Source organism: Protopterus annectens, chromosome 1.part2 (assembly GCF_019279795.1).
Source record: "Protopterus annectens isolate FY-2018-M chromosome 1.part2, PAN1.0, whole genome shotgun sequence".
Taxonomy (NCBI): Eukaryota; Metazoa; Chordata; order Ceratodontiformes; family Protopteridae; genus Protopterus; species Protopterus annectens.
The window spans coordinates 196,114,088-196,138,960 of record NC_056727.1 but is presented as its reverse complement, the minus strand read 5'-3'; the positions used below and the strand labels follow the sequence as shown (position 1 = coordinate 196,138,960).

The 24,873-nt window shown below is 39.1% G+C and overlaps 1 protein-coding gene across 1 annotated transcript in view; it reads right to left on the bottom strand.

Annotated features, from left to right (window-relative positions):
• Positions 1-14,447: 14,447 nt before the first annotated feature.
• Positions 14,448-24,873, bottom strand: part of PROX1 (prospero homeobox 1) — a 210,725-nt gene continuing 200,299 nt past the window's right edge. Inside the window, exon 4 of the mRNA XM_044055509.1 lies at positions 14,448-16,317. Coding sequence (XP_043911444.1) covers positions 16,132-16,317 — 186 coding nt within the window. The 3' untranslated portion in view covers positions 14,448-16,131. The remainder of the gene's footprint in view (positions 16,318-24,873) is intronic.

Sequence of the window (24,873 nt, the reverse complement as noted above, 5' to 3'; positions counted from 1 at the left end):
AATACCAAAGTATATGGCTGACGTCGGTCACGGCGCATTAGACTGACGTCAGTACGTCAGGGTACTAATGCGGATGACCGACGTCATATCCTCAGTCTTTTCTTGCCCCAGATGTCAGAAGACCCTAAAAAAACAAGGCCAAAACCAAAACACACCAAACATACCTGCACCAAAAATATATACAATATATACAAAGGTACCAGAATATAATCTCACCTACACAACCACCCCTAAACACAGAGGGGAAGGAGGGAGGGTAAATTGGACTGCAGCAACGTGGATCCTCGAACATCTACATTTATGGTAGGTACAAAACTGTACTATGTTCTTCATTCCACATTGCTGCAGTCCTAACTATTGGGTAGAATCCCAAAGCAGAGGTAAGGGAGGCTGGCAAATCAAAGGAAGCAGGAGCTGATAACATGCCTTGCAAAATAGCTGTGGCAAAACCAGCCCTAGACTTAGAGTAGAGAGGAAGGTGGTAATGCTTAGAGAAAGTATGCACTGAACTCCAAGTAGCTGCCTCCAAAATATCCTTAGTTGCCACCCCTTAGAAATGCTGTTGAAGTGGCAGTAGCCCTAGTGGAATGAGGCCTAATCCCAGCTGGAATCTCCTTGCCATGATGGGAATAACAAAATGCAATGCAGAACCCAATCCACCTAGAAATAGTTTGTTTTGACACAGGCTTGCCCTGCGAACTCAAAGCAAAAGAAACAAACAACTGCTGAGACTGCCTAAAATCCTTAGTCCTGCTTAAATAATAACGCAATTGCCTGTGTACATCTAAAGTGTGCAAAATCTTTTCCCCTTTATTTTGGGGATCTGCATAGAAAGTAGGCAAATGAATAGTTGGTTCAAAGCCACACTAGAAACCACCTTAGGCATAAAGGAAGGATTAGTACGTAATGATACCCTATCCTTATGAAAAATCAAAAAAGGCTCAACCGCCATCAGGGCCTGTAACTCAGAAACCCGTCTTGCAGAAGTAATGGCCAACAAAAAAGCAGTCTTCCATGACAAGTATTTTAGTTCAGCAGTAGCCGCAGGCTCAAAAGGTTGTAGAGTAAGTTTCTCCAACACAAAATTGAGATCCCAAGCAGGAGTAGGAGCTCTACGTGGGGGTCTTATATTCTTTGCCCCTCTAAGAAATTGCTTGAACAAAGGATGTGAAAACAATGGTGGGTCACAATCATAGTGAGCTGAAATTGCTGCAGCATGAATCTTAATGGAAGAGAAAGACAAACCTTTGTCCAATAACTCTGTAAGATATTGAAGAGCCACACTCAAATTAGGCTCCGAAATCTCCAAATTCTTTGCTGCAGTCCAAAATAAAAATCTCTTCCATTTTTCTGCGTACACCTTCCTTGTACTAGGTCTTCTGGCTTCCATAATCACATTTAAAACTTGTTGAGGAAGTTGAGACCTGCTGTCTTTCAAAACAGAATATGCCAGGCTGTTAGATGAAGAGAGTGAAGCTTGACATTGAGCAGGCGACCGTCCTTCTGAGACAACAGATGTGGAATCAAGGGTAAAGGCCATGGAGGCTTCCTTACCAGACTCCTCAGTAATGGGTACCAGTGCTGCCGAGGCCAATCTGGAGCTATTAAAATCATCCTTGGCTTGTCTTGTCTGACCTTTAGAAGCACCTTTGGGAGAAGAGGAAGAGGTGGAAAAGCATACACATGAAGATTTTTCCAACTGAAAGAAAGAGCATCCACTTTCCAAGCTGTGTGATGAAATCCCTTAGGTGCAAAACTTTGGCAGCTGGTGGTTTAGTGGAGAAGCGAACAGATCTATGTCTGGAGTTCCCCATGACACTGTCAATGTTTGAAATACATGAAGATCCAGTTTCCACTCGTGGGGATCCATGATTTGCCTGCTTAACACATCTGCTAAGGAGTTCTGTGCTCCCGGCAGAAACCTTGCCTGAAGAGTTAGTTGCAAGCTGAGCGCAGTCTCCCATAAAATCATTGCTTGCCTGCACAATGGGTAAGAATGTGTTCCCCCTTGTTTGTTGATGTACCACATGACAGTTGTGTTGTCTGTTAGAATCAACACCTGCCCTGGAAGAAGTAACTCCTTGAAAGCCATTAATGCAAACTGGACTGCTAACATCTCTTTCATGTTGATATGTAGATGCTGTAGTCTGGCAGGCCACTTGTCTTGCATCCATTTTCCATCTAGATGAGCTCCCCAAGCAATGTCTGAGGCATCTGTCATTAGAATCTGACTCGCCTCTGGCCAGGTCACAGAGAGTCCCTTGTTTAGGTGACATTCCTGAGCCCACCACAAGAATTCCTTTTGAATGCAAGGTATTATTTGAATGACAGTGTCCAAATCCTGGCAGTGCTGTGTCCATAGATTTTTGAGATACCATTGTAGCTTCCTCATATGCAGTTTGGCATTGGGAAGCACCAGAATACAAGATGCCATGAACCCTAAGGCTTGAAGGACTGTCCTTGCAGTCAGCCCGGACTGAAGAGAAAGTTGATGGAAGTAACTGGATAGATTCTTTTGTTTGTCCGGGGTTAAAAAGGCCATCTGGGCTGCTGTATTCAGTCTCACACCCAGAAAGCACATGTCTTGAGAGGGTACTAGACTGGACTTTATTTCATTCACAGAATACCCTAGGCATCTTAGCACTGCTATAACATATTCCAAATGCTGTAGAAGGTCTTCCTTTTCTTGAGCCAGAATCAGGCAGTCGTCCAAGTAAGGATAGATTTGAATTCCTTTTAGCCTGAAGTAAGCTATCACTGGAGCCAGAACCTTTGTGAATACTCTGGGCGCAGTGGATAAGCCAAAGGGCAATGCAGAGAACTGATAATGAGAATTTCCAGTTCGAAAACGCAGATACTTCCTGCAACTTAGCCTTATAGGCACATGAAGGTAAGCTTCCTTGAGATCTAAAGTTACCATCCAGTGATCCTTGCCCAGCAGAGGTAAAAGCTGTTGTAACGTCAACATTTTGAACTTGGGAATGTCCAGATAAGTGTTGAGGATAGATAAATCCAGAATTGGTCTCCACGTGTTCCCCTTCTTTGGTACTAGGAACAGGCGAGAATAAAATCCTAGGCCCCTTTCTGGCACAGGAACTGACTGAATGGCTCCTATTTGGAGTAGCAGAGAAATTTGCTTGTGAGCCTCTGTTCTTTGTAGAGGAGGAATGTCTGGCATGCCTTTGAAAGGAGGCAAGGTATGGAAATAAAATCTGTAACCGTGGTGAATGATATCCAGTACCCATCTGTCTTGGGTAATTAAATCCCAATTGTCTTTGAAAAGAGACAGCCTTCCTCCCAGAGGTGCTGCCAGGCGAGAATGTACTGGCAGCTGAAAAGGCAGGTCATTGGGTCTGCTTACGAAAGGACTGACCCCTGCCTTCACCAGAAGTCTGAGCAGGTGAACTCCTGTCCTAGGCCTAAAAGAACCTTGAGCTCTGCCCCTACCACGTCTAGACCTACCCCTAGACTGGGAATCATAAGCAGGATAAGTCCACCCCTTAGTAGGCCAATTTCTACTAAACTTCGGAGGCTGCACCTGCAAAAAATCTTTAACAGTTTGCATAGACTTAGCCTTATCCTCCATTTTCTTTAAAACTGCTTCAACAGGCGAACCAAACAACACATCAGACTGTAAAGGAGCATCCAAAATCCTTGTCTTAACATGCTCAGCTAAGTTCTGATCTCTCAACCAGGCGTGCCTCGAAGAACAGAACCAGTGGCAGCCACCCTCGAGGAGGCCTGCACCGCATCAAAACCACACTGCAAGGAATGTTTACCCACTTGTTCAGACACATGAACTAAATCCTGCAACTCTTTACACTCAATACCTTCTGCCAGAGCATCCACCTTAGATTTCAATTGTGAAAGGAGGTAATTCTGATATTTCAACATGTGAAACTGACAATTCAATGCCCTCATGGCTAAAGTGGAAGAAGTATACACTTTCTTTCCCCATCTATCCAAAGCCCTTGCCTCTTTATCAGGAGGAACAGGATTTTTAACCACAGAAGCCTTCACACCTTTAGGCCCCTGAGAGACAGTTTCCGGGTCTGCCCTAGGACTCTTAAAAAGATACTTATGAGCTTCAGGCACCCTATAGTACCTATCCGGTTTAACTGGTGCAGGAGGCAAAGAATCAGGATTCAGGGAAGCCTCTGCAAAAACATCTTCCACCACATTCAGAACCGGAGGTATAGCTAAAGGCCTATGCTGGGGTAAAAACAAGAATTCCCTAAGCCTCTTCCTGGAATCAGAGAAATCTTGACCTTCCCATTTAAAATGCTCCCTCATGGAATGCAGAGTCTCAGAAAAATCCTCAAGAGGAGAAGCTGAAGGAGTAGAATCATCCACATCAGAATCAGAATAAGGAGGATACTCCTGCAAGTCTTCAGCCGAAGACTCAGAAGCCTCCGAACAGTGCTCAAAACTCTCAAACTCGGGTTCCACCCTAGGCCTCTTATCAGGAGGGGGCATAGAACCTCTAATCATAGTAATCAAATCCTCTGCCATTTTAAGCATATGTTTCTTAGGCAAAGACCCTGAAACACTAGGAGAAACCCCCACTGAAGCTATACTAGGCCTGCCTCTCAAAGAAGCCTTGGAAACAGAGGGGGAGGCTCTAACCACCTTAGGAAGAGAGGGAAGAACAGCCACCTGAGAAGCCCCCTCAGCCTGGCCTACTTCCTGAGAGGCTACATCCTGTAACAGTAAAGTCTCTCCCTGAGACTCCAAAGAAACACCTGGTAAAACCTCTGGCTCCACTGAGCCTTCTAAAGAACCGACGTCTGGGACTGTCGGTTCCTCCATTCTAGGCTTTGCTGCTTTATCTTTGCGTTTTTTAGCCGAAGCCAGCGTCGGAGCATCCGACGGCATTTTATAATTACAACGCTTCCCAAACACTAACCTGGCACAGTCTAACCTTCTCTTAATAGTGCGTTTGTTAAATCTAGCACAAGAGCGGCATCCAACAACGTCGTGCTCAGGCCCTAAACAAGGTATACACAAAGTATGGTAATCCCTATGAGGTATCTGTTTCCCACAAGAAATACAGTTATTCACTTTTTCTGACATCCGGTTAAATACTGAGGCAAGAAAAACCAAAATATTCCCAACGGGTACTTAGCCAACTTTGATTCGGTCTGAAACTCTGACTTCAGAAACTTTCAGAACGCCAACCTGCACTCGCAAAATTGCTTCTGCATCGGACCATGCGGCAAAAAAGACTGAGGATATGACGTCGGTCATGCGCATTAGTACCCTGACGTACTGACGTCAGTCTAATGCGCCGTGACCGACGTCAGCCATATACTTTGGTATTCGGGCCGACTGGACAGCGGACTACCCAATAGTTAGGACTGCAGCAATGTGGAATGAAGAACATCATACTCTTCATCTGCAAATGCTACCTCTACATTTCCAAGATGTTGCTATACATTAAAACACAGGCAGCTTTCAAAATATTACTAATGCCTTCAAACAGGTTATACTTAGGTGTGTGTTATAAACTAGTTCATTTATTTAGACACTGCCTATGTATATGTGCTTAAAAGAACAAAATAACAGCAATACAAATATTGTATGCTCTCTTTTTCATACCATGTGATATAGAGATGTACCAAGGTGATATGAATGTGTTGGAATTGGTACCAACCAAATGAAAAAAAAAAAAACATGAAAACAGTTGAAGATGTTGCAGATAAACAGAACTTCAACCACATTAACTACAAACAGCACATCTGTTTCAGGAACACGTTATGTTTTATTAAATATTACATTTTTCTGAGTTCTTATTGAGCACTTAATCTTGGCATTATGAAACAATTCTTTACTAGAATTTGCCATCTAGACAAGGCACTATTCCTAGAGCTAGTCAGTGTGGAAAGGGTTCCAAAACATTCATGGTACAAACAATTCAAAAGACTGATTGCTAACAGGTTTGAAGTACTTGCATTAGAAAGTACTATATAAAACAAATATTCAGCTTTATAATTTGATGTGGCATATCTTGGGGTGAGATACTGTATGAAGAATTTAGAAATAACTAAAATAACCATAAAGATAATACATTTAAACTTAATATTTTATTTTGCATAAGCTTGTGCATGCGTATGTATATAGATACATCTATATCTATATCTAGATCTATATATATATATATATATATAGTTCTATCTATATATAGATAAATATAGACATATATATATATATATATATATATATATATATATATATATATATATATTTATAGATATGCATGCACTTGCACGCACACACACACACACGCACACACACACACACACACACACACACACACACACACACACACATATATATATATATATATACATAGATACATGCTATACAACACGTACATTCAGTTCAGAGATATGGAAGGCACACAAGGCAATCAAACTACTGTAATTCTGGAAATGGAAAAAAACAAGGTAAAATATGGATAATGGTCAAAATCTTAAAATACATAGAATCAAAACTCTTGCCCCCAACAAAAGACAACAAAATGCTTTCATTTCAGTTTAGTAGCTGCCAAACTGGAAATTAAATGATAATTTTTCACATTAATTGATTAGTGAATGTCTCTTTTTAGGGAACCATATTGTTTCATTATATTATCTACTCATGATGCAGTGCATTGCTGGTAACAGAATATTGTATACCATCAAATAAATTAGGATAAATTAAACAAATAAATTATGCAAAGCTTTGAGTACAACTGACAACAACAAACAGACCACAACTGAATTGCATCTGGCTAAAAAGCAAATCAAAGACTGTCTCCCTCAGCATGAAATACTAGACATCCTTTAACTACATGGCCTTTAACAAAAATAAAATGGCAAAATAATGCTATTTACAACATATTGCTAAATAATAACAAGACAATGTTTCACTAGTTTTCATTAACTATATATATATATATATATATATATATATATATATATATATATATATATATATATATATACATATACATATACACTAACAGGCAGAAGTAATTTGTTAGGAGTATTTCTTTTTTCTACTCTTAACTTTGGAACTTTCCTGTGCTACATTTGCACTGACATAAATGGCAATCAAGATTGTGATTACCATATATGTGGGGATAAATGTGTGTGTGTGTGTGTGTGTGTGTGTGTGTGTGTGTGTGTGTGTAATATATAACTATATACATACACACAGGTATATATGTCTAGGCGTACAGATACACATACACCACTGGTTATTGATTGTGTGCTATGGTTAGGAATGTTAAAACAGATGTATATGCTGCATTTTATTCTATTTAAGCAGGCAAACTAAGTTAACATTTGACTACAGAGAGTCACTCATTCAGTTACTTAGGACTGGATGATTGAAGGGACTTTGGAAATGGTAAAGGTTAAACAAACCTTGTATTACATTTTGTGTACATACTGTTGATTGTGGTTATTTCAGTTAAATTTCAAGTTCTTAGCTGCACAGAAAAGAACAGATAGTGAGTGGTATTTGGAATATATTTATTTTATTTATAATGTTTAAAGGAAGCTTTTCAAAATAAAAGCGTATGTAGGTTTACTGTTCCCATGCAGTACTGCAGAGGGTAATGTCTGTACTAAATAGTGCAGAAGGCTGAAAAATAATTTCCTTCCTCAGTTTCACTAAATGTGTTTGTTTTCCATTTAGTGCATCAAATCTAGGGAATGCCATTGTTTTGGGGAGCACCTTTTCACTTGCAACTCGTGTGCTAGTGGAAAAATGGTTGATGTAGTGAATTGGTATAGTGCTAGCCTAATTTAACAACTACCCACCTCTGAAAACATATCAAGTTTTAACAATTTGATTTATGTGGCAAATAGCTTTAGCAGTTTCAAAGAAAATTATGGCACCATTAAACTGGCTGTGGATAATTACTGCAAATTAGCATTTTGTAATGTTCACAGAGAAGATATACATTAAGTAGAAAACTCTGAACATTGCCACAGCAGATTAAAAATGCTAGTTTGCTGCATCCGTTTTTAAGATAATTCATTATTTAAAGATACAAACCAGCCACTTCAAAAATGAAATTTTGTACATTTCTATTGCTTGTTAGGATTTTTTTAGAAAAATTTGTAATATGACAGCTAATTCATTGCCCAACATGAACCACATGAAACGTTTCTCACCAATTTTTTCCTAAAGTTATGCTCTGTACATAAAGAAGTATTTAAATCTTCTGGACAGGTCCCAGAGTTATGCTTGATTCCAAAAGAGTCAGTGGAATCACAACTTCAAACTTCTGGGCAAGTAAAAATTGGTAGGCATGCTTGCAATTTGTGATGTTTTCCATAGGTATCTTAGGTATCCCATAGACAAACCTGTTAGCCTGGGTAACTTAAGATAAACATTATGGCAGGGGTAGTTGAAACCAGCAAAAGAAACAGTCTTAGATTGTAATCAGATCCTGACAACTGGAAGTACCTGTTGTGTATAAAAGTAAATAAACTATTTGTTAGGTCTGACTTGCTGAGCTCTAATCTGCTCTGCAGTGTCTTTCAAGTGGACCCCTTCTTGGCTTTTATTGTTCCCTACTTTGTTCACCTGCAGCAGTATTTACATGTAAGTGATATGCAAAGGATTTGCTTTCCTATAATTATCTTTGTAACCCATCACACTGTCTCCTATTACAGCCTGTTATGACAGGAATCTATTACAGACATGTACACATCCACACACACATAAATGGAGTCTGTGATTAGGTAGCTCCACAGAGATAATCATATCAGCACAGGCCGCTATGTGACCTCAAGATACTCTGCACACTCTTCAATAGTGATAGTGCATATATTGTCTTGACCATTCTCATAGAATGCCTGGTCTCCAACCCCTGCCCTAGAAGAGGTACATGGGAGTGGGACCACTTACATAGGCACTGTACTGTAGTAACAATGTTCATATTCCACAATCCTCCCTTTACAGTTCTTTATGGATGTCATCAGTTCTTCACTTGTCAATGATAAACCATTACAAGGAATATTTACACCACTCATAAACAAAGCCTCAGTTGTGTAAGGCTGATACATGGTGCAAACCCCATGGCAGAGCACCACACAGTTTGTAGACATATGCCAGCTATGCGGAGACTCAGCATACACTACTGCATTCCAGGAAGAGGCCAAGTACAGAGGTGGTATGCAAGCGAAGGCATTCAGAAGTGTCCATAATTCCCAACCTTGTGAAGTGCAGTCCAAATTATGCAGTAGATGCAAACCTCATGAGGGTACTACTACAGACAAAGAAGAGCTATGACAGTAAAAAAAAAACTCTGATGTCATGCTCAGTAGTATTTTGTTGTGTAACAGCACTCGTAGGCAATAAAGTGGTAAGAGATTTAAAAACAGTTCTGTATGTGGCAGTATCAGAGTCCACTCAGAGCATTCTGCCTCTCATGTAAACACAGTGCTACAGCCACACCCTACGGCTGCCCACACATAGGGACTCATTGGACTTCTCATCAGTGGAAGCCACAACTGCAACAGATCTCGAAAGTAGTGTAAAATGCAAATTAATATTACATCTCATGCATGGAAAAGAAGGAAGAAAACTGAACAAATCACTAAACACTATGTAAGCAGAGAAAGAATAGGTAATGGCACGCAGTCATCTCTCTGTTCCAGAATGAAAATAGACAGTACTGGAGTATAAAGAATGTACTGAAATAAAGCAGACCATGGTTTTAATACTTCCTTTGTTAAGTTGGACGGTAAATAAATATGTTTTGTTTATTTCAGAAACATAGCATTGATAAGATACCCAGTAGCATCATTGTAAAATGCTTTGGGTTTATCTTGATAATGGGAAGTAGCATTTGATAGTAACACAGCACAGTATAGTGCTCTCTGAATACTGATACTTGGGTAATGTAGGAAGGGTACGGTACTCCAAAGGTTATTATAATCTACAGCTCTCAGTGACATGGCACAGGATAGTGCTATCTGAATACTGATACTCAGGTAATGTAGGAGGGGTACTCCAAAGGTTAATATAATCTAAAGATCCCAGTGGAAGAACAACAGATTCTGTCTATATAAGACAGCCATTTCTAAAACATGGTATGTCAAAGAGTATGACTAACATTTACTGATGTAATCCTCGAGACAATGTATGTTTTATATAACACCTTCTAGCTACAGACCAACAAGCTACCCTTGTATTGCTGTCCTTCAGAGGACATGACTTCTGGTGAGAGACTGCAAGTAGTTGAAAAAAAACAATTTTGACCAGTTTTGTTGAGATGCCAAATATAGGGAAGTTGTATCTTACTTGACTTAGAGCTCCTTCACCTCTCTTATTAGTATGGGGACGCTGACATGTGTCAAGCAAATTGGGATTCCACTCAAGGATACATTTGCTTCCCTCTCACTGACATACAACCATTATTTGCTGTACATATTCTCAGTACATTAATGTCAACATCATGTTATGCAATCCCTTATTGGGGCAATTCTGCTTTATGAGATACACCAATAGCAGGACCATCTAGAAACAGAGCTCACACAAAGTCTGTACACCATGGCTTATGATGTTTACGATTACTGCAGCCTGTCCCAGCAGTTCTATCCCATCGCTATTCTGCATAGCATTTCTGGACTAATTTCTGTCTCACTGCTGTCGCTGTAGAGACAGACTACAGCAGTGCCATACAGGCAGTGATCCTTTTTTGTTTTCTTACACAACAGGTGCTGCTAGTATTGTGGTGGATACTTTTGACAAATGTATGGATATGTCATGCATTAAATAATGTAGTTAATTAACTCAGAAAGTCAACTCCATTATCTGTGGTCGACTTATCGCAACTACATATGTGCAGTGCTCTTGTCCTGTGTGCTATGTACAAGGTTGCCTCCACCCTTCTCCTCCATATTCCATTTGGGGTTTGCCTGTTAGATGGAATGAAGGTAGCATGATCACCCCAATGGAGGCACTTTACGATGCTACCTCTTCTTTTGGAATCTACCCCAATCCCATGTGTTCTGAGTCAGCAGTATGAACAGAAGTACACTTAACATGAATCAGCATTACCCTCTGTGTAAAGGTAAACATGACTCAGCATTACCCTTTATGTAAAGGTCAAGTTTAACTGAAATATGTTATAGTTGAAATGGTATGAGATCGTTATTTTTTAGTGTTTGAGTGATTATATAGAGCGATGAAGAAGGGAAACATTCATACAGCTAATTTCTTCCTGGTGTCTGCTGAGATTTTACTTGCTGGCAGTCAACTATTACTTAATGATTTTTTTTTCAAATATCTGTGTGATATGGACAATCTCTTTATGTAACTGACAGCACTACAGTTAAGGGGATTACTGTTGATGAGAACCTATCGCTTTACTTGTTGAGTACTGGAATGAATGAATTAATGCAGTTGCAAACATGAAGGAATGGCAGTTACAAACATGAAAACAGTGGCATATTCACAAAGTAGCATTTGTTAATCTCCTTGGAAATTGGTCCATGATTCGATTGGTATTTGCTCGTGATACATGTAATGGACAAAACAAAAGGAGTACAAAGGTTATATTTTAAAGATTATTAAACAGATATCATATTTCTCTGCTCCTCCAAAAATACTGTTTAGGTAATTGTGTAAGAAATGGGTATCTATTAAATAATCTGACTTATGAAAAACTTTCCAGACGTAGGTGCAAATTTTGTATTAAAGAGCAGACTATGAATCTGATATTGATGAAATGGAAACAAAGCTTTCGTATCCATTTGTCTGTTACCCCTTCCCTATCATAGGTATAAATTCTACTGTACAAAAACTGGATTGTATATTGTTTTGGAAAAGTTCTCATATTACTTTGAGGGAGTAGTTCAGTCATATACTTGGCACAGTAATATAAACACACACACACACATCCCCCAAATGTAAAAGATAGATTAACAACTTACTATTAGCATTCAAATCTTACAGATAACTCTCATTTGTATTTATGAGTGAACTTCCCTCCCATTTAGTATATATATATATATATATATATATATATATATATATATATATATATATATATATATATATTATGACCCATCTACTCTTATATTCACTGTTTCTTTACAATGAAATAATACAATTAGAATTAAAATATTGTTTAAAAATTGCAAACAGAACATTATATTCACAAAAACATAATTAGCAAAGGTCTAAAATAGGTCTTAAATCTAGATAGAAAAAAGATTTTTCACTTCACACTCATATTATATATATATATGTGTGTGTGTGTATATGTATATATTTATATATCACATTGTAAGAAATATTGCTTCTATACTACTTTTCAAAAGGCTAATAAACACAAGATTTGCACCACAGTTACAAAAAAATGGATTTCAAAAGAATTGTCTGAATATGAATTCGGCTTAAACAACTGGAAAAAAATACATCTACAGTTATCATACTGTGCTAAAATTTTCTTTTCTTTAAAAATGTCTTCTCCTCCTTTTTAAAAAAAGAATCAGAATGTGCATAGCTATCACCACTGTGTTAAACAGCCACAAAAAGCTAGTGTTTATTGCAATTTTAACTTAAAAATAGGGATGAAACCATACGCCACAGAAGGCACAATAAAGGGAAATGGCATTTGAAGGAACGGTTACCCTTCTGCTGGTGCAGTTGTGGGACAGGCACAGAATACAGCCTTAAGTAAATTTGCATTATATAAAAAAGATGAGGAATAATATATATTAGTGTGGGGGGTGTTAAAGAGTGCATCTACAGCATTCTCTCTTTCTCAACCTAAATATTTGTTGTGCTACAGAAATCTGCTCTCCTTGGCTGCAGCAATTAATACTTTAGGAACTATTTCATCAGAAAGCACATGAAACACATATGCAATGGGCCTCTGAATCTTTCATTCGTTATGGTAATTTAGCTCTAACTTACAATTGTGTGCAATGATTTAGTAGAAGTTACATGTAGCAGTGTAGCTGAAATGGAGTTTTCAGTGTTTTGACAGGCAGATGACCAAAATTGCATAACTTTTGCAGTTTACTTTTAAACCAGCTCCATAATTTTCATAATTTAAGTTTCTTACATAAGCAAAGATGAAGGGGGCTCAGTATTTAGGGGTAGCATCTAACTATGAGAAACCAATTTGACATGTAACTGTGAATTACTTAAAAGCTGTCACAGTTTCAGTGTTTGGGGTAAAACTTTGCAATTATATTGTTTACTGAGAAGTAATGAACTGCATAGGCCAGTATCTTGTGTCCAATATATTATATACAGTGCTGTTATATCAGTTTCCCTTTAACTAAACTTGATAATATTTGTTGGGCTGCTAAATAACCTACTGCATGGGAGATATAAAACTTCCCTTGCAAAAAAAGTGCCACCTAAGTGCTCTTGGCACGTTGAGGGATGCCAAGCACAAGAAGCTGTTTTTTTTCTTTTTTCTGATGCATAGTGAAACTGTTGTCACTTAATCCATGTTATTGTCTGTATTGTTCACAATCCACAGATACTGCTAGTAGTTACAAATAATGACAGGGCATCACAGGAATTGTGCTGCTGGATTTGAAGTCAGCTGATTTTAATGTTTTGTGCTGACGAGAATTGTTTTAATGCATTTCTGACCATCAGCAGGATATGTAACTGAAGTGAGGAAATCTACAGTCTACATAGTCCCCTGCTCAGGCATTCACTTTCAGAAATTAAAATTAAATACTGAAGTAAACATACTGAAAATGGAGAGGAAAACAAAAAGAAATGTTTTAACATCTCTATACAACAACAAATTTTGGAACAAAAGTTTCTTTTCTGTTTTTACTAGGTATTTCCTAGCATTAAGTAATTTTCAAAGGCTGGAGAAATAGCAAGCAGCAATCCAGTTTATGCAGTGATCAAAACAGATGTGTGTGTGTGTGTGTGTGTGTGTGTGTGTGTGTGTGTGTGTGTGTGTGTGTGTGTGTGTGTGTGTGTGTGTGTGTGTGAGCGAGCACAAGCATGCAGTGCAGAAGAACATTCTGTTTAGTATAGGTCTATATTACAGTAAGCTAACAGAAACTGATGACAACTAATTTGTGATCCATTTTATGCTTTATAAAACACATCTGAGTTTTTATTCTTATATTGCAATGGGCAGGGCCCACATGTGGGACTAGGATATCTAGACAGCCTAATTTTTTGTTCACCTATCAGAGTAGCAGGTGTCTCAAAATAATATTTCTCTAAGTTGCAAATTAATGAATAAGCACATCATATTCTTAGTGGCAAAAGTTCTGAATAGATATAATAAAATACGTTTTGTGGAGAGCCAGGTAATAAACTATCTAAATGAAACTGAGTGATAGCAGTCTTTGTGATTACGTAAATGCACTTGATTTCATAAAGACTACCATGCCCTACATTGGACCAGAATGGAAGTGCACATATGCTGCTGAACATAAACTGAAAGACACCCACAGTTTCATTCACCACATATAATGACATATTATACATACCAGATAAATGGAATGACACTGTCTCAAATATTATGTTTTATGATATGGCACTAATACCATTGATGAAACCAGCATTATTCATTGCTTTACTTATTGTTCTATTTAATCTGGCATCTTAAGTCTCCGGGTGCAGGTCTAAGCTCTACCCACAAACATCATTGCTATCTAGTGTGATTAGGGTCCTGTGCCCAGAAAACTCATCCATGCTGGAATCTGGTTGCAGTTAACTGTTTTCTCCATTATGATTTCCTAGGTAGAATTTTTGTCCACCCAAAGTGATGCACAAAGCAGAAGATTTGAAGAGCTCAAAATGTTGCTTTTCTTGAGGGATTAAACTTATTGACAATTACCTCATAATGACATTCGTGCTGCAGAATAAGTTTAAAATTAGAAAAAAAATCAACTACTGTGTAGATCACAAAATTATTTCTTCCCAACATAACAGCACAGTGGAAAATGCCTGATGAAATGACAGTATCTGTTATTTGTCAATCAAGTTATATCAAACTGACTAGATGAGTCTTCATCAAAAAATCCATTACACTCCAACATACATTTTGTAAACTGGACACACAGTGGCCTGACTGCAGTAAAGGCAACTTACTCTGACTTGCATGGTGACAGCTTCTACAAAGGCTTCTCATGGCTGTGCCACCTGCGATAATCTTCTGAGCCAGGCAAACAATGTATTACAAATATATACAAATAAAGTGCCTTTTGATCATATTTATACTTTGACCTTAACTCCTCTTAGTCAGTGGTCATTCCTGATAGGCATGCTAGAACCATGCTATTTTAATACAATGGTTTCTTAATAAATATAAAGTAATATGCATTAAAAGAAACATAACAAAAGGGGAGCATAAATGGTTTCTATCAGTGGTACAACTCATGAAAATCTGGATCATAGTTCATAGAAATGCACCTCACCTTGTAAGAAAGTATTTACTGTGCAAATCTACCTTGTCTTAAAATAAATATCCTGCAATATGCTTAAGCTGAGGGGCACACTAAATGAAACTGACTAAAGCTGAGATAAAGAGGGAGGGGGAGACAGAAAAGACAGGGAGAGAAAGTGAGAGAGGGAGAGAGAAGGCTTATGAACCCAATATCCGGAATAAATACCAAAAAACACAGACATACTTTTTGTCAAACAAATGACATTTTTGTGAACAAAGTCTAACAACAGATAAGGTCCTATGTTTAGAAGCATTAGAGACATCACACCTCTAATAACATATACATATTACAAACTTCACCTTCTGTAGTGTTATTTGATGACAACTGTCCCAGCTTTGCAGAAATGACAAAATGTTATTGCCAATTTGCAAGTAAGCATTTTATCTGACACAGTATCTTTTTTCACCACAAAAAAGCATAATGCCCGGACTTGCAAAGAGAGGCTTTTACACTTTGTAGCTCCCTGAAACACAACCCTTTAATGTCCAGCAGATGAGGGTTTCAGGTGACCCAGCAAGGAGGCCCACAGCTGAAATCATCCCCCTTATAATCTGCAAAAGCAGTCTCCAGGTAAAATAATAAAAAATATAATATATCTGTATGTAGTTATTATAGCCACAGTGTAGGCCAGTGGAATTCAAAGGGGAATGTCACATTTTCATACATTCAAACAAAAGTCTGGATCTTTCTATTCATGAAGGAGTTCTTGCAGGCAAGTAGGAGATTTGAAAATTTCAGGAACTTCACTGTCCAGCTTGCAGATGACCTTGTATATGGCCTTCTTCCAGGAAGGATCAACATCTTTGCCTGCAATAACAGCATTGAAAAACTCCCGTAATGTGATCTGAGCCACTTCCAGGAATCTCTCTGGGACCTGATGAGACAAGGAGACAATGGCATTAGTAAAGTCTTTTTTATAACAAATCAGTCTCAAGTCTCTGACTCTCCAAATAGTACTGAGCTCAAGTCTTGCTAAACAAAATCAGGATTACAGCTGCACTTAGCACCTTCAGTTTCTAAATATGGGAAGAAGACAATGCATTGTATCCATGGGGGAGGGGTGCTATTTACAGTAACATGACTGCAATGTCTTCTTTATGCTACAGTATGTTCAAAACTTGTGACTATAATCAGGGAACTTGGGCAATATTCAAGGTTTAATGGAAACTGCAGACATCTATAGCAAATGGGCAGCAGCTGCTGATCAAGCCCTGTATCAAACACATTATACCATATTTGCATACGATTTGGAAATACATCAGTTTCAGACTTGAGACATAACCTGATTGTCATTGTTGTCAATCAAAGAAACAGAGAATCTTCTACTAGACATGAATTGTTTTTATAACTGACACACTTTGATCCATTCATACCACTGTAGTCCTTTTCCTTTATACCTCCAGTGCCTTTAGTTCAGCTTCTAACTAAACTCCTTACGTCTGATTCGAGAACTGCTGAAAGTATTGCTGCATCTATTTTGTGGTTGCTTCGAACATTATGTCAGTCAATGCTTTCCACTCTAGTCTAGTGGGTAAGACATCGCTCTGTGGACAGGATGCATTCTGCAGGCATGGAGTCACTCTCTGCCAATTTTACATGCAAAATGAACTAATAGCAAGCATCCCAATCAAAACAAAGCAGGTGAGCTATATAGCACATCTAACAGACCTCATCTAGCTACCCAAAGACAACAAATTCATTAATTAACTAATTACTTCTTTGCATTCTTTTCTTACTCCCAGTCTCTTATCTTCTCTTCCTTTGCAGAATCAATGAACTTTTTGTCTTTAAGCATGTATTACTTTACAAAACTTAACATATTTCTTTGGAAATGTTTGATCATTTCAGTTACCCTTCCCTCTCATTTCATTACTTAAAGAGCTGTATCATATTCATATACTCGTTCTTCAGAGGTCACATGACATTGACTCAGACCTTTTTGCTGGTCTCATCCTGTACTGCTTTCATATTATACATGCTGGCTCTAAAACAGGCTCTCTATGGCTGCCTAAACCAGATTCCTAGCACAGAAATGTCAGTGGCACAACAGGTGGCACACTCACTTTTGTGCAGGAGGCTGTGAGTTTTATTCCGACACCAAGTGGATGGACTGCTGGCAGTACATTATGGGGGGGGGGGCTGCTACTCTTCTGAGTAGGTAGTCTTTTGCATGAGATGGTAAACTGAAGTGCTATCTGCTTGAGTTGGTGGTCGCTCAGGTGTATGTAAAAGATCCCAAAGAATAGGGGGAGTTCCTCAGTGCCCTGGGCAAATTTCCCTTAATAGTATAAATACCACCTCGGGTCTCCACTAAAAGGAGGCTACTAGCCTAATGGGACTAACCCAGTCAACAAGGGATAAGAAAGAAAAATAAAAGCTGCTGTTAACACCTTGTTTAAGTTCATTCAGATCTGTTTTATTAATTTTTCACTGTCGATCAAATAGCATGACATCTTTGTGTTGCCCTACTAGTGCAGATGTGGGTCATTTGTCTGTGCAACCTGTGGCTGATTAGTGGCGCAGCCTTTTCGGGTTGGTGGTAGACATCTTTTCTGTCATAGGAGAAGACTTGAGGATTTTGCCACATCCAGATATCCTCAATTATAGATTAGAGCATGATTTTATAGCTGTTTGCAGACTATTTAGTAAAAGTCTTGGGTAATGAAGCAAATACTTTGCTGACACTTTCATGGAACTGTGGTGAGATGTGCATGGGACATCCTTGCACCTTTGCTCCAGGTTAGGGACATTTCATCCCTATGATAGAAACACAAAAATGTAGAAATTGAAGAAAAACACCACTGGAGCAACAGATCAATGGATCTTTAATACACAGATCTGGTACCTCAGCCATTCACCTTCAACGGGTTGAAGGCAAATAGCCGAGGTACCAGATCTGTGTATTAAAGGAAATACTTCAGCTTTATTCTGATCTGGTGGTGTTTTTCTTACATTTCATCCCTATTCTGGTTTCATGTCATGAGACCTAAAAAGACAAAAACTGTCATGTCCTCCAATTTACAATGACAGTCCACAGCCGTGAACACATACTAACTTGATTAAAACAAAGATATAAGCCTGGCTCTGTGGCACAGAGGGAGAAATCCTTGACTAAGATTCAGATGGTTCATGGGTTGGTACCAGGCTATCGGCCCTAGGGCCTATACAAGCCTAGCCAAACAATTCCCTGGATATTTCTTCCCACAATATTTACTTCCCTGGACCCCTGTCTAGCAGGGTGACTGAAGTGATCTCCGGGGTGAATTTACAATCTCCCATCCAATCATCAAGGTTCCTTTTGAAGAGGGCCAAGGAGGTGCTCTGCTTGACATGTATGGGCAGTCAATTCCAGAGTATGGGGAGTCTCTGGGTCAGGAACCTATCCTTCCAGCATGTTTTGTTCATTGTGATGACAAAGTTTAGATCCCTGGAGCATGTGGCTCTGAGGGATTGGGATTTCTTTAAGTGCAGCATGTCCAACAGCTCAGGGTTTGACATGGCCTTGTATGTTAAGCAGAGATCGCCTCTGAGTAGACGATATGCCACAGAGTATAGCTGGAATTATTTTAGACGGTCAGCATAGGGCATCTGCTTTAGGCCTGTGATTCTTTTAGTGAGGTATTTCTGCGGCCTTTCCAGCTGTTGCAGATGTCTTGTGAGGTACATACCAAACGGGGCGTTGTACTCTATAATGGGCCTAATGAGGGATGAGTACAGTGGGACAATGACCTACTTTTTGCTGGATGAAAAGCCCTTAGTGATGAGGTGTGCCACACAGAAGGATTTCCTGACTGTTGCGGCAATGTGGTTATCAAAGGTAAGACCACTGTTCACCTGTGTCCCTAAGTCTCTCATCACACTTTCGGTGTTTAGTGTACTGCCACCTATGTGGTAATTCATGGGTACATGTTTTTTCCCAAAGGGGATAACTATACATTTCTTGGCATTAAGCTTGAGCCCATTGCTCTGGCACCAAGCATCTGTTTCTGTAAGGCCCTTTTGTAGAATATCTACATAATTTCGGGATTCAATAATGGCTCCCAGTTTGCAGTCATCTGCAAACTTTGTTAGCCAGAGTCCCTTAGTGTTGGCCTGTACTCCAGAGAAGTAGATGCCAAACAAGAACGGTCCCGGGACTGAACCCTGAGGTACTCCACTTGTCACTTGTCTGGAGCTAGATTTGGAGTCGGCTACTTTTACAGTCTGGGTTCTGTCAGAAAGCCAGTTGGCAATCCATCGAGTGACATAGGGATTTATACCCAGCTTAGTAAGTTTATCTATGATTCCAGAGTGGGGAATGATGTTGTAGGCTTGGCAAGGTCCAGATAGGCTGTGTGGACTGCCTTACCCTCGTCCACAGCTCTGGAGACTGATTCAAAGAAGTCAATCAGGTTCAGAAGACAAGATTGGCCATTCACAAACCCAAATTGGGTGGGGTTCAGTGTTTGAAGGTTGTCAATGTCTGTGTTTATAAGTTCCATGCCTTTGCAGATAAGGCTCGTCAGACTGATGGGATGGTAGTTCCCGGGATCCAAGGTGGATCCCCCTTTGTGGTGTGGGATAACTGGAGCTGTGCGCCACTCAGTGGGCACAAAGCTTGAGGTGAGGCTATGATTAAACATGACACTTAAGTGAGGTGCCAGTTCATTTGTAGTTCATGTAGTACACAGCCCAGGATGTCATCTAGTCCCATGGATGCTGTATTCTTATCTTTAGAGAGTGCGGTTTCTACCTGTGTGGCCATGATTACCAGAATGGGGCAATCTTTTGGTATTGAGATGGGCCCTTTAAGGGGTGAGAGGGGGGTGAAGTTGGCACTAAATTGATCTGCCAGGATATTGGCAATATCCTTGGGATTAGTATATTTAATGCCGTTCTGTTATAGCTCAGAGCAGATCTGAGCATTGCCATTTAGATTCTTGATATAACTATAGAATGCCTTGTAGTTGTCTTTGGAATTTTTGGCAATTTTATTTTCGTACCTAGCTTTGGAGGATTTTATGAGAGATCTCAGCTTCTTACTGAGGCTGGTAAGGGAGTTTTTTGCATCCTGGGATTTTCCTCTTTTCTGCAATAGTTTCTTCCTTCTGTTGTATAGTTTGTTTATGGCAGGGTACCACCAGCTTGGCTTCCTTTTTTTTGGAGGAGAGCACTGCAGGCATGAGAGAAGCCAGACGGATGAGGATGAACGTGAGCGATGCAGGCTCACTTATCCTTGAAGGAATGATGGCTGACCTGCCATCACCTACTAGAGAAAAAGAGAAGTATTTCATGGGTAACACCTAGGCAAAGGACGTGTTCACTTTGCCAAGCCACACCTGCACAGTACACAGGGGAAGGAATAGGTAGTCTTACATCAGACACTGGGTGCAGCGTTATGTCCACAACCAGAAATGATACTAATGGCTACTTTACTGATGGCCACTGTGATTGGCTCTGGTACCTTACTGGGAGCAAATAGGCTGAATGACTGTGAAGGGTTAATGGTTATCATGCAGTGAGGGGGGACACAGTATAAAAATATAGACATATGCATGTCACATACATCAGTACTTGATTGGGGAGCTCTTTCTAAACGTACCTACCTGTCCAACCCCCCCCCCCATTCAACCACCACCTGTCTCTCTCTTCCAATGTGCAGAGATGATTCCCTGCTTAAGTCATTAAAACCTTGATATTCTTCCACTGCACTGATATAAATATATATCTGCTGTATATGTGTGTGTGTATGTTTGTGTGTGTGTGTGTGTGTGTGTATATATATATATATATATATATATATATATATATATATATATCTATATATATATATATATATATATATATATATATATATATATATATATATATCTATCTATACAGATATGATATATCTTTATCAGTCTATATATAATCTCTCTCGATATCTATATAGCTATATATAATATATCTATCTATATATATATATAATATATATATATATATATATATATATATATATATATATATATATGGGATCCGTACAGATCACCGAATGGCAACATAACCGAAACAGATTCGGCTGAGCATACTTGCGTGAAAGTGCTTTTCACCGAAAGGCACTTTTGCGTAAGTATGCCAGTTGCGGAGATCACACTACAGAGGGGATAAGTGATAATTCCCTTTTCCCCACTGTAGTGCGACCTCAGAGTGAGAATATTTAAGTAGGGTGTGTGTGGGGGGTGCCCCCCTGCAAAAACGTAAAAGTAATGTTTTTTTTTTGTTTTCTAAACACACTTTAACAAAAGCGCTTTTTCGGTGAAAGTGCTTTTGTTAAAGTGTGTTCGGTGATTGTGGATTCGGACTATTGAATGCACACTCTGCATTTGCTTCTTGTAAAATCAATTTTTTTTGTTAGCCTCTCCAATAACTTCCATTTTCTCACCAACTGTGGAACCCAAAACTGGCAGGACAGCCCCAAGTCTCTGCCAAGTATGCACAGTAGTCTCTTCACTATAAATAAGAATGTCTTGATGAGAGAACATTCCAGTGATTTATACTGAAAGCCCCCACCCCCCCATGTGCAAGGCAAAATGAATCCTTCCTCTTCAGGTATTGCCATTATTAAGTAGGCACTATGTCAGAAATGAGGCTGTGAGAATTTGCATCTTGGAAAAGGCTTTAATGCCTTCCACACTCTTTCTGTACTACCTAGCTCACCTGATCCTCCAAATAAATCTAGTAGTTAATTGTTTTCAGCAAACTTTGTTTATGTACTTCTCCTATACACATTTAAGAGCCTGTTGTATAAAAGTTTCACTTTCAATGTAACTAATATGTGGTGAGCGTGTATCCATCAGCTGAGATGCTAACCTGAGGCCCCATTTGCCTGAGCTAATGGTCACTCAAGTGTATGTAAAAGATTTGGTGGCCCCTATCGAAAAGAATAGTGGAATTTTCCCCTAGTAGCAGAAATATCATCTTGGGTCTTCACTGAAAAAAGGCCACTAGCCTAGTGGGATTAACATAGTCAGCAAAAGAAAATAATAAATAAATTAGATCAATTCCTGTTGCATAGGCTTTGAAATAACTTAGAAAAAAAAAAGCTTCATAAAAACTTCTGATGTAAAAACCGACTGGAGACAAATATCCAGTTAACAACCCCCCCCCCCCCCCACCTCACCACACACATAAAACAGTACAGGAAGGTAATCACACATACTTTGTTCACAAAGCAAAACCTTCTGGCCAATGATTTTTGCAAAATTTAGATTATAGCTTGCTTTTAAATTATAATGTATAAAACGTTTAATCACAAATACAGTAAATTATGCTGTTGTCAGCTGTATATTAACTATAGAACAAGCATGAGTTAAGTTATAGGTGGTATTTTTAAGATTATGTAATACTTGCAGGTGCTGTTCATCCATATGAAAGATTGAAGAACTCAGCATGTATGTAATTTCTATTTCAGCACCCCAATGTGGACTGGGGAATACTCATGCAAGAGTACAGAGAGTATGTAGCAAAAAATACTGTACAAAAAGAAAAATATTTACATGCAACAATATGGACTAGAATGCAGTACATAAAGACTTTTTTTGCAAGCAGTATTTGTCAGAGATAACAGAGCACTGTGGCAGAGGTGTACAACAGCACTCAGTGAGTATGGTTTTCAGATGCCCCTTGCCCATCCACATTTAGATACATGCCCTTTAATGGCAATAGATGGTACATATTGTCTGTCACATACTCTGGTACCTGCATTGCATTCAGTGGCCAGCTGTCTCCTACCGGAGCTTGCAGCAATTGGCAGCAGCAGTCTGCCATGGTATTGAATTATGCCTCAAGACCATGGGATCTTTGGGCAATTGTTCTTAAATAAGTCCCACTCCCTAATTCAAGTACAGCTAACACTGTGGTGAGAGCTGTGGAATTGCTTCAGAGCTCCCAGAGAGAAACTGTAACATTCGTCCTTGCAATGAAAACAAAAGCTAGCATCTTCGGTGCCCAAACAAGAGCTGTTAGGAGATGTCAAATAAAGAGATGCAATGAGTATGTTTTGGACAATGGGACAAAATATGAAATCATTTTCGGCACAGCTGTTGCAAGAGCAAGTTCATATTTTCTTTAGTGCTAGTGCAGATTTTAAAAATCTTGCCATAGAAAATATTTAATTTTGCTGGTGAATGCACTATTTCACATTTACATTTTTGCAGCTGGACTCCCACTTTTCCAATTTTTTGTCATTTTCCTTAAAGGATCAGAAGACAGGACCAGTGGAATAACAGAAAGACTTTTTTCCCTCATGAAATACCATTGAGTTAGACAAATTTTGCATAAGGATATCTTGAATGAGACTAAACAGACCTGCGTTTGTTTAGTACTATATGTTGTAATAAAGCATTGCACATTATAGAAAGGAAAACTCCAGCAGGATCTTACAAATATAATCAAGATTTTTGAATTCTAGTTCAGACCATTTGTCAGTCAATAAAAGCAATTCATGTTTTCTCACACTGTCTTTGACAGAAGTAATGACTTTGTAGCACAGAATCCCTTTCTCCTCCTCCTCTTTGAATCGTTTTCCCTTCAAGGGTGATTTGTTTTATTAAACTGACCGTCCCCAGCCTCTGCAGTGCACAATAAAAGCCTGACATAGCAGCCTGCCTGCCTTCTGTGTCCTGCAGATACTCATCATAAGTGTCAGGACATACCAAGGTTAGTGGTCACTGGAACTGCTCTCGCTGGCCCAGCTTTGCCAAGCGTGCTTGGCAGCTGAATGAATGTCACACTGAACAAAAGGCGAATCACAGGGACAAAGGAGGAAAGCACTCTTTTTGCAAACCTATTCAGGCTAGTTAATATTCACTAAAATACTGCAACATCCCAGCTTTTTGCAGCCTTGTCACTGTTTCTCTCATCTGTTTTATAGACTGACCGAGATGAACCAGAATACAGATTCTTTGGTTTCACAGAATAAAAAACATGCTTCCAGATGTATATCAACCACATTGTGCTTATTTCTTAAAACTTTGACTACTAAAGTTCCACGATAGATACATAAAATATAACTACGCATGAGTGATGCAAAGTTCCAGAGAAACTAAACTGATACAAGAAAAGAGTATGATTAAACCTTTTTTGCTTCCGCTATGATTGGATGAAAGAGAACGCACCAACGACTGGAATCGCTGAACTGCATTCGCAGAAAGCATCTTGCTGAAAAACACTTTTCCAAGTGCATCTGTACACCCTGAACTTATATACACTATCTTCACAGGTGCACCAACTCAAAGAAAGTGAGAAATTCCCCCCCCAAAAGGGAATTACTTCTGGAACAACTCACTGACAGTGATTTCCTAAGGTTGAACTATGAACTTCAGTGAGCTGAAGTTCAGGTAGTCGAAGATCGAGAGTTCAAACATTATCTATCAGTAGACTATCGAACCTTTTTTTTTGATAATCCATG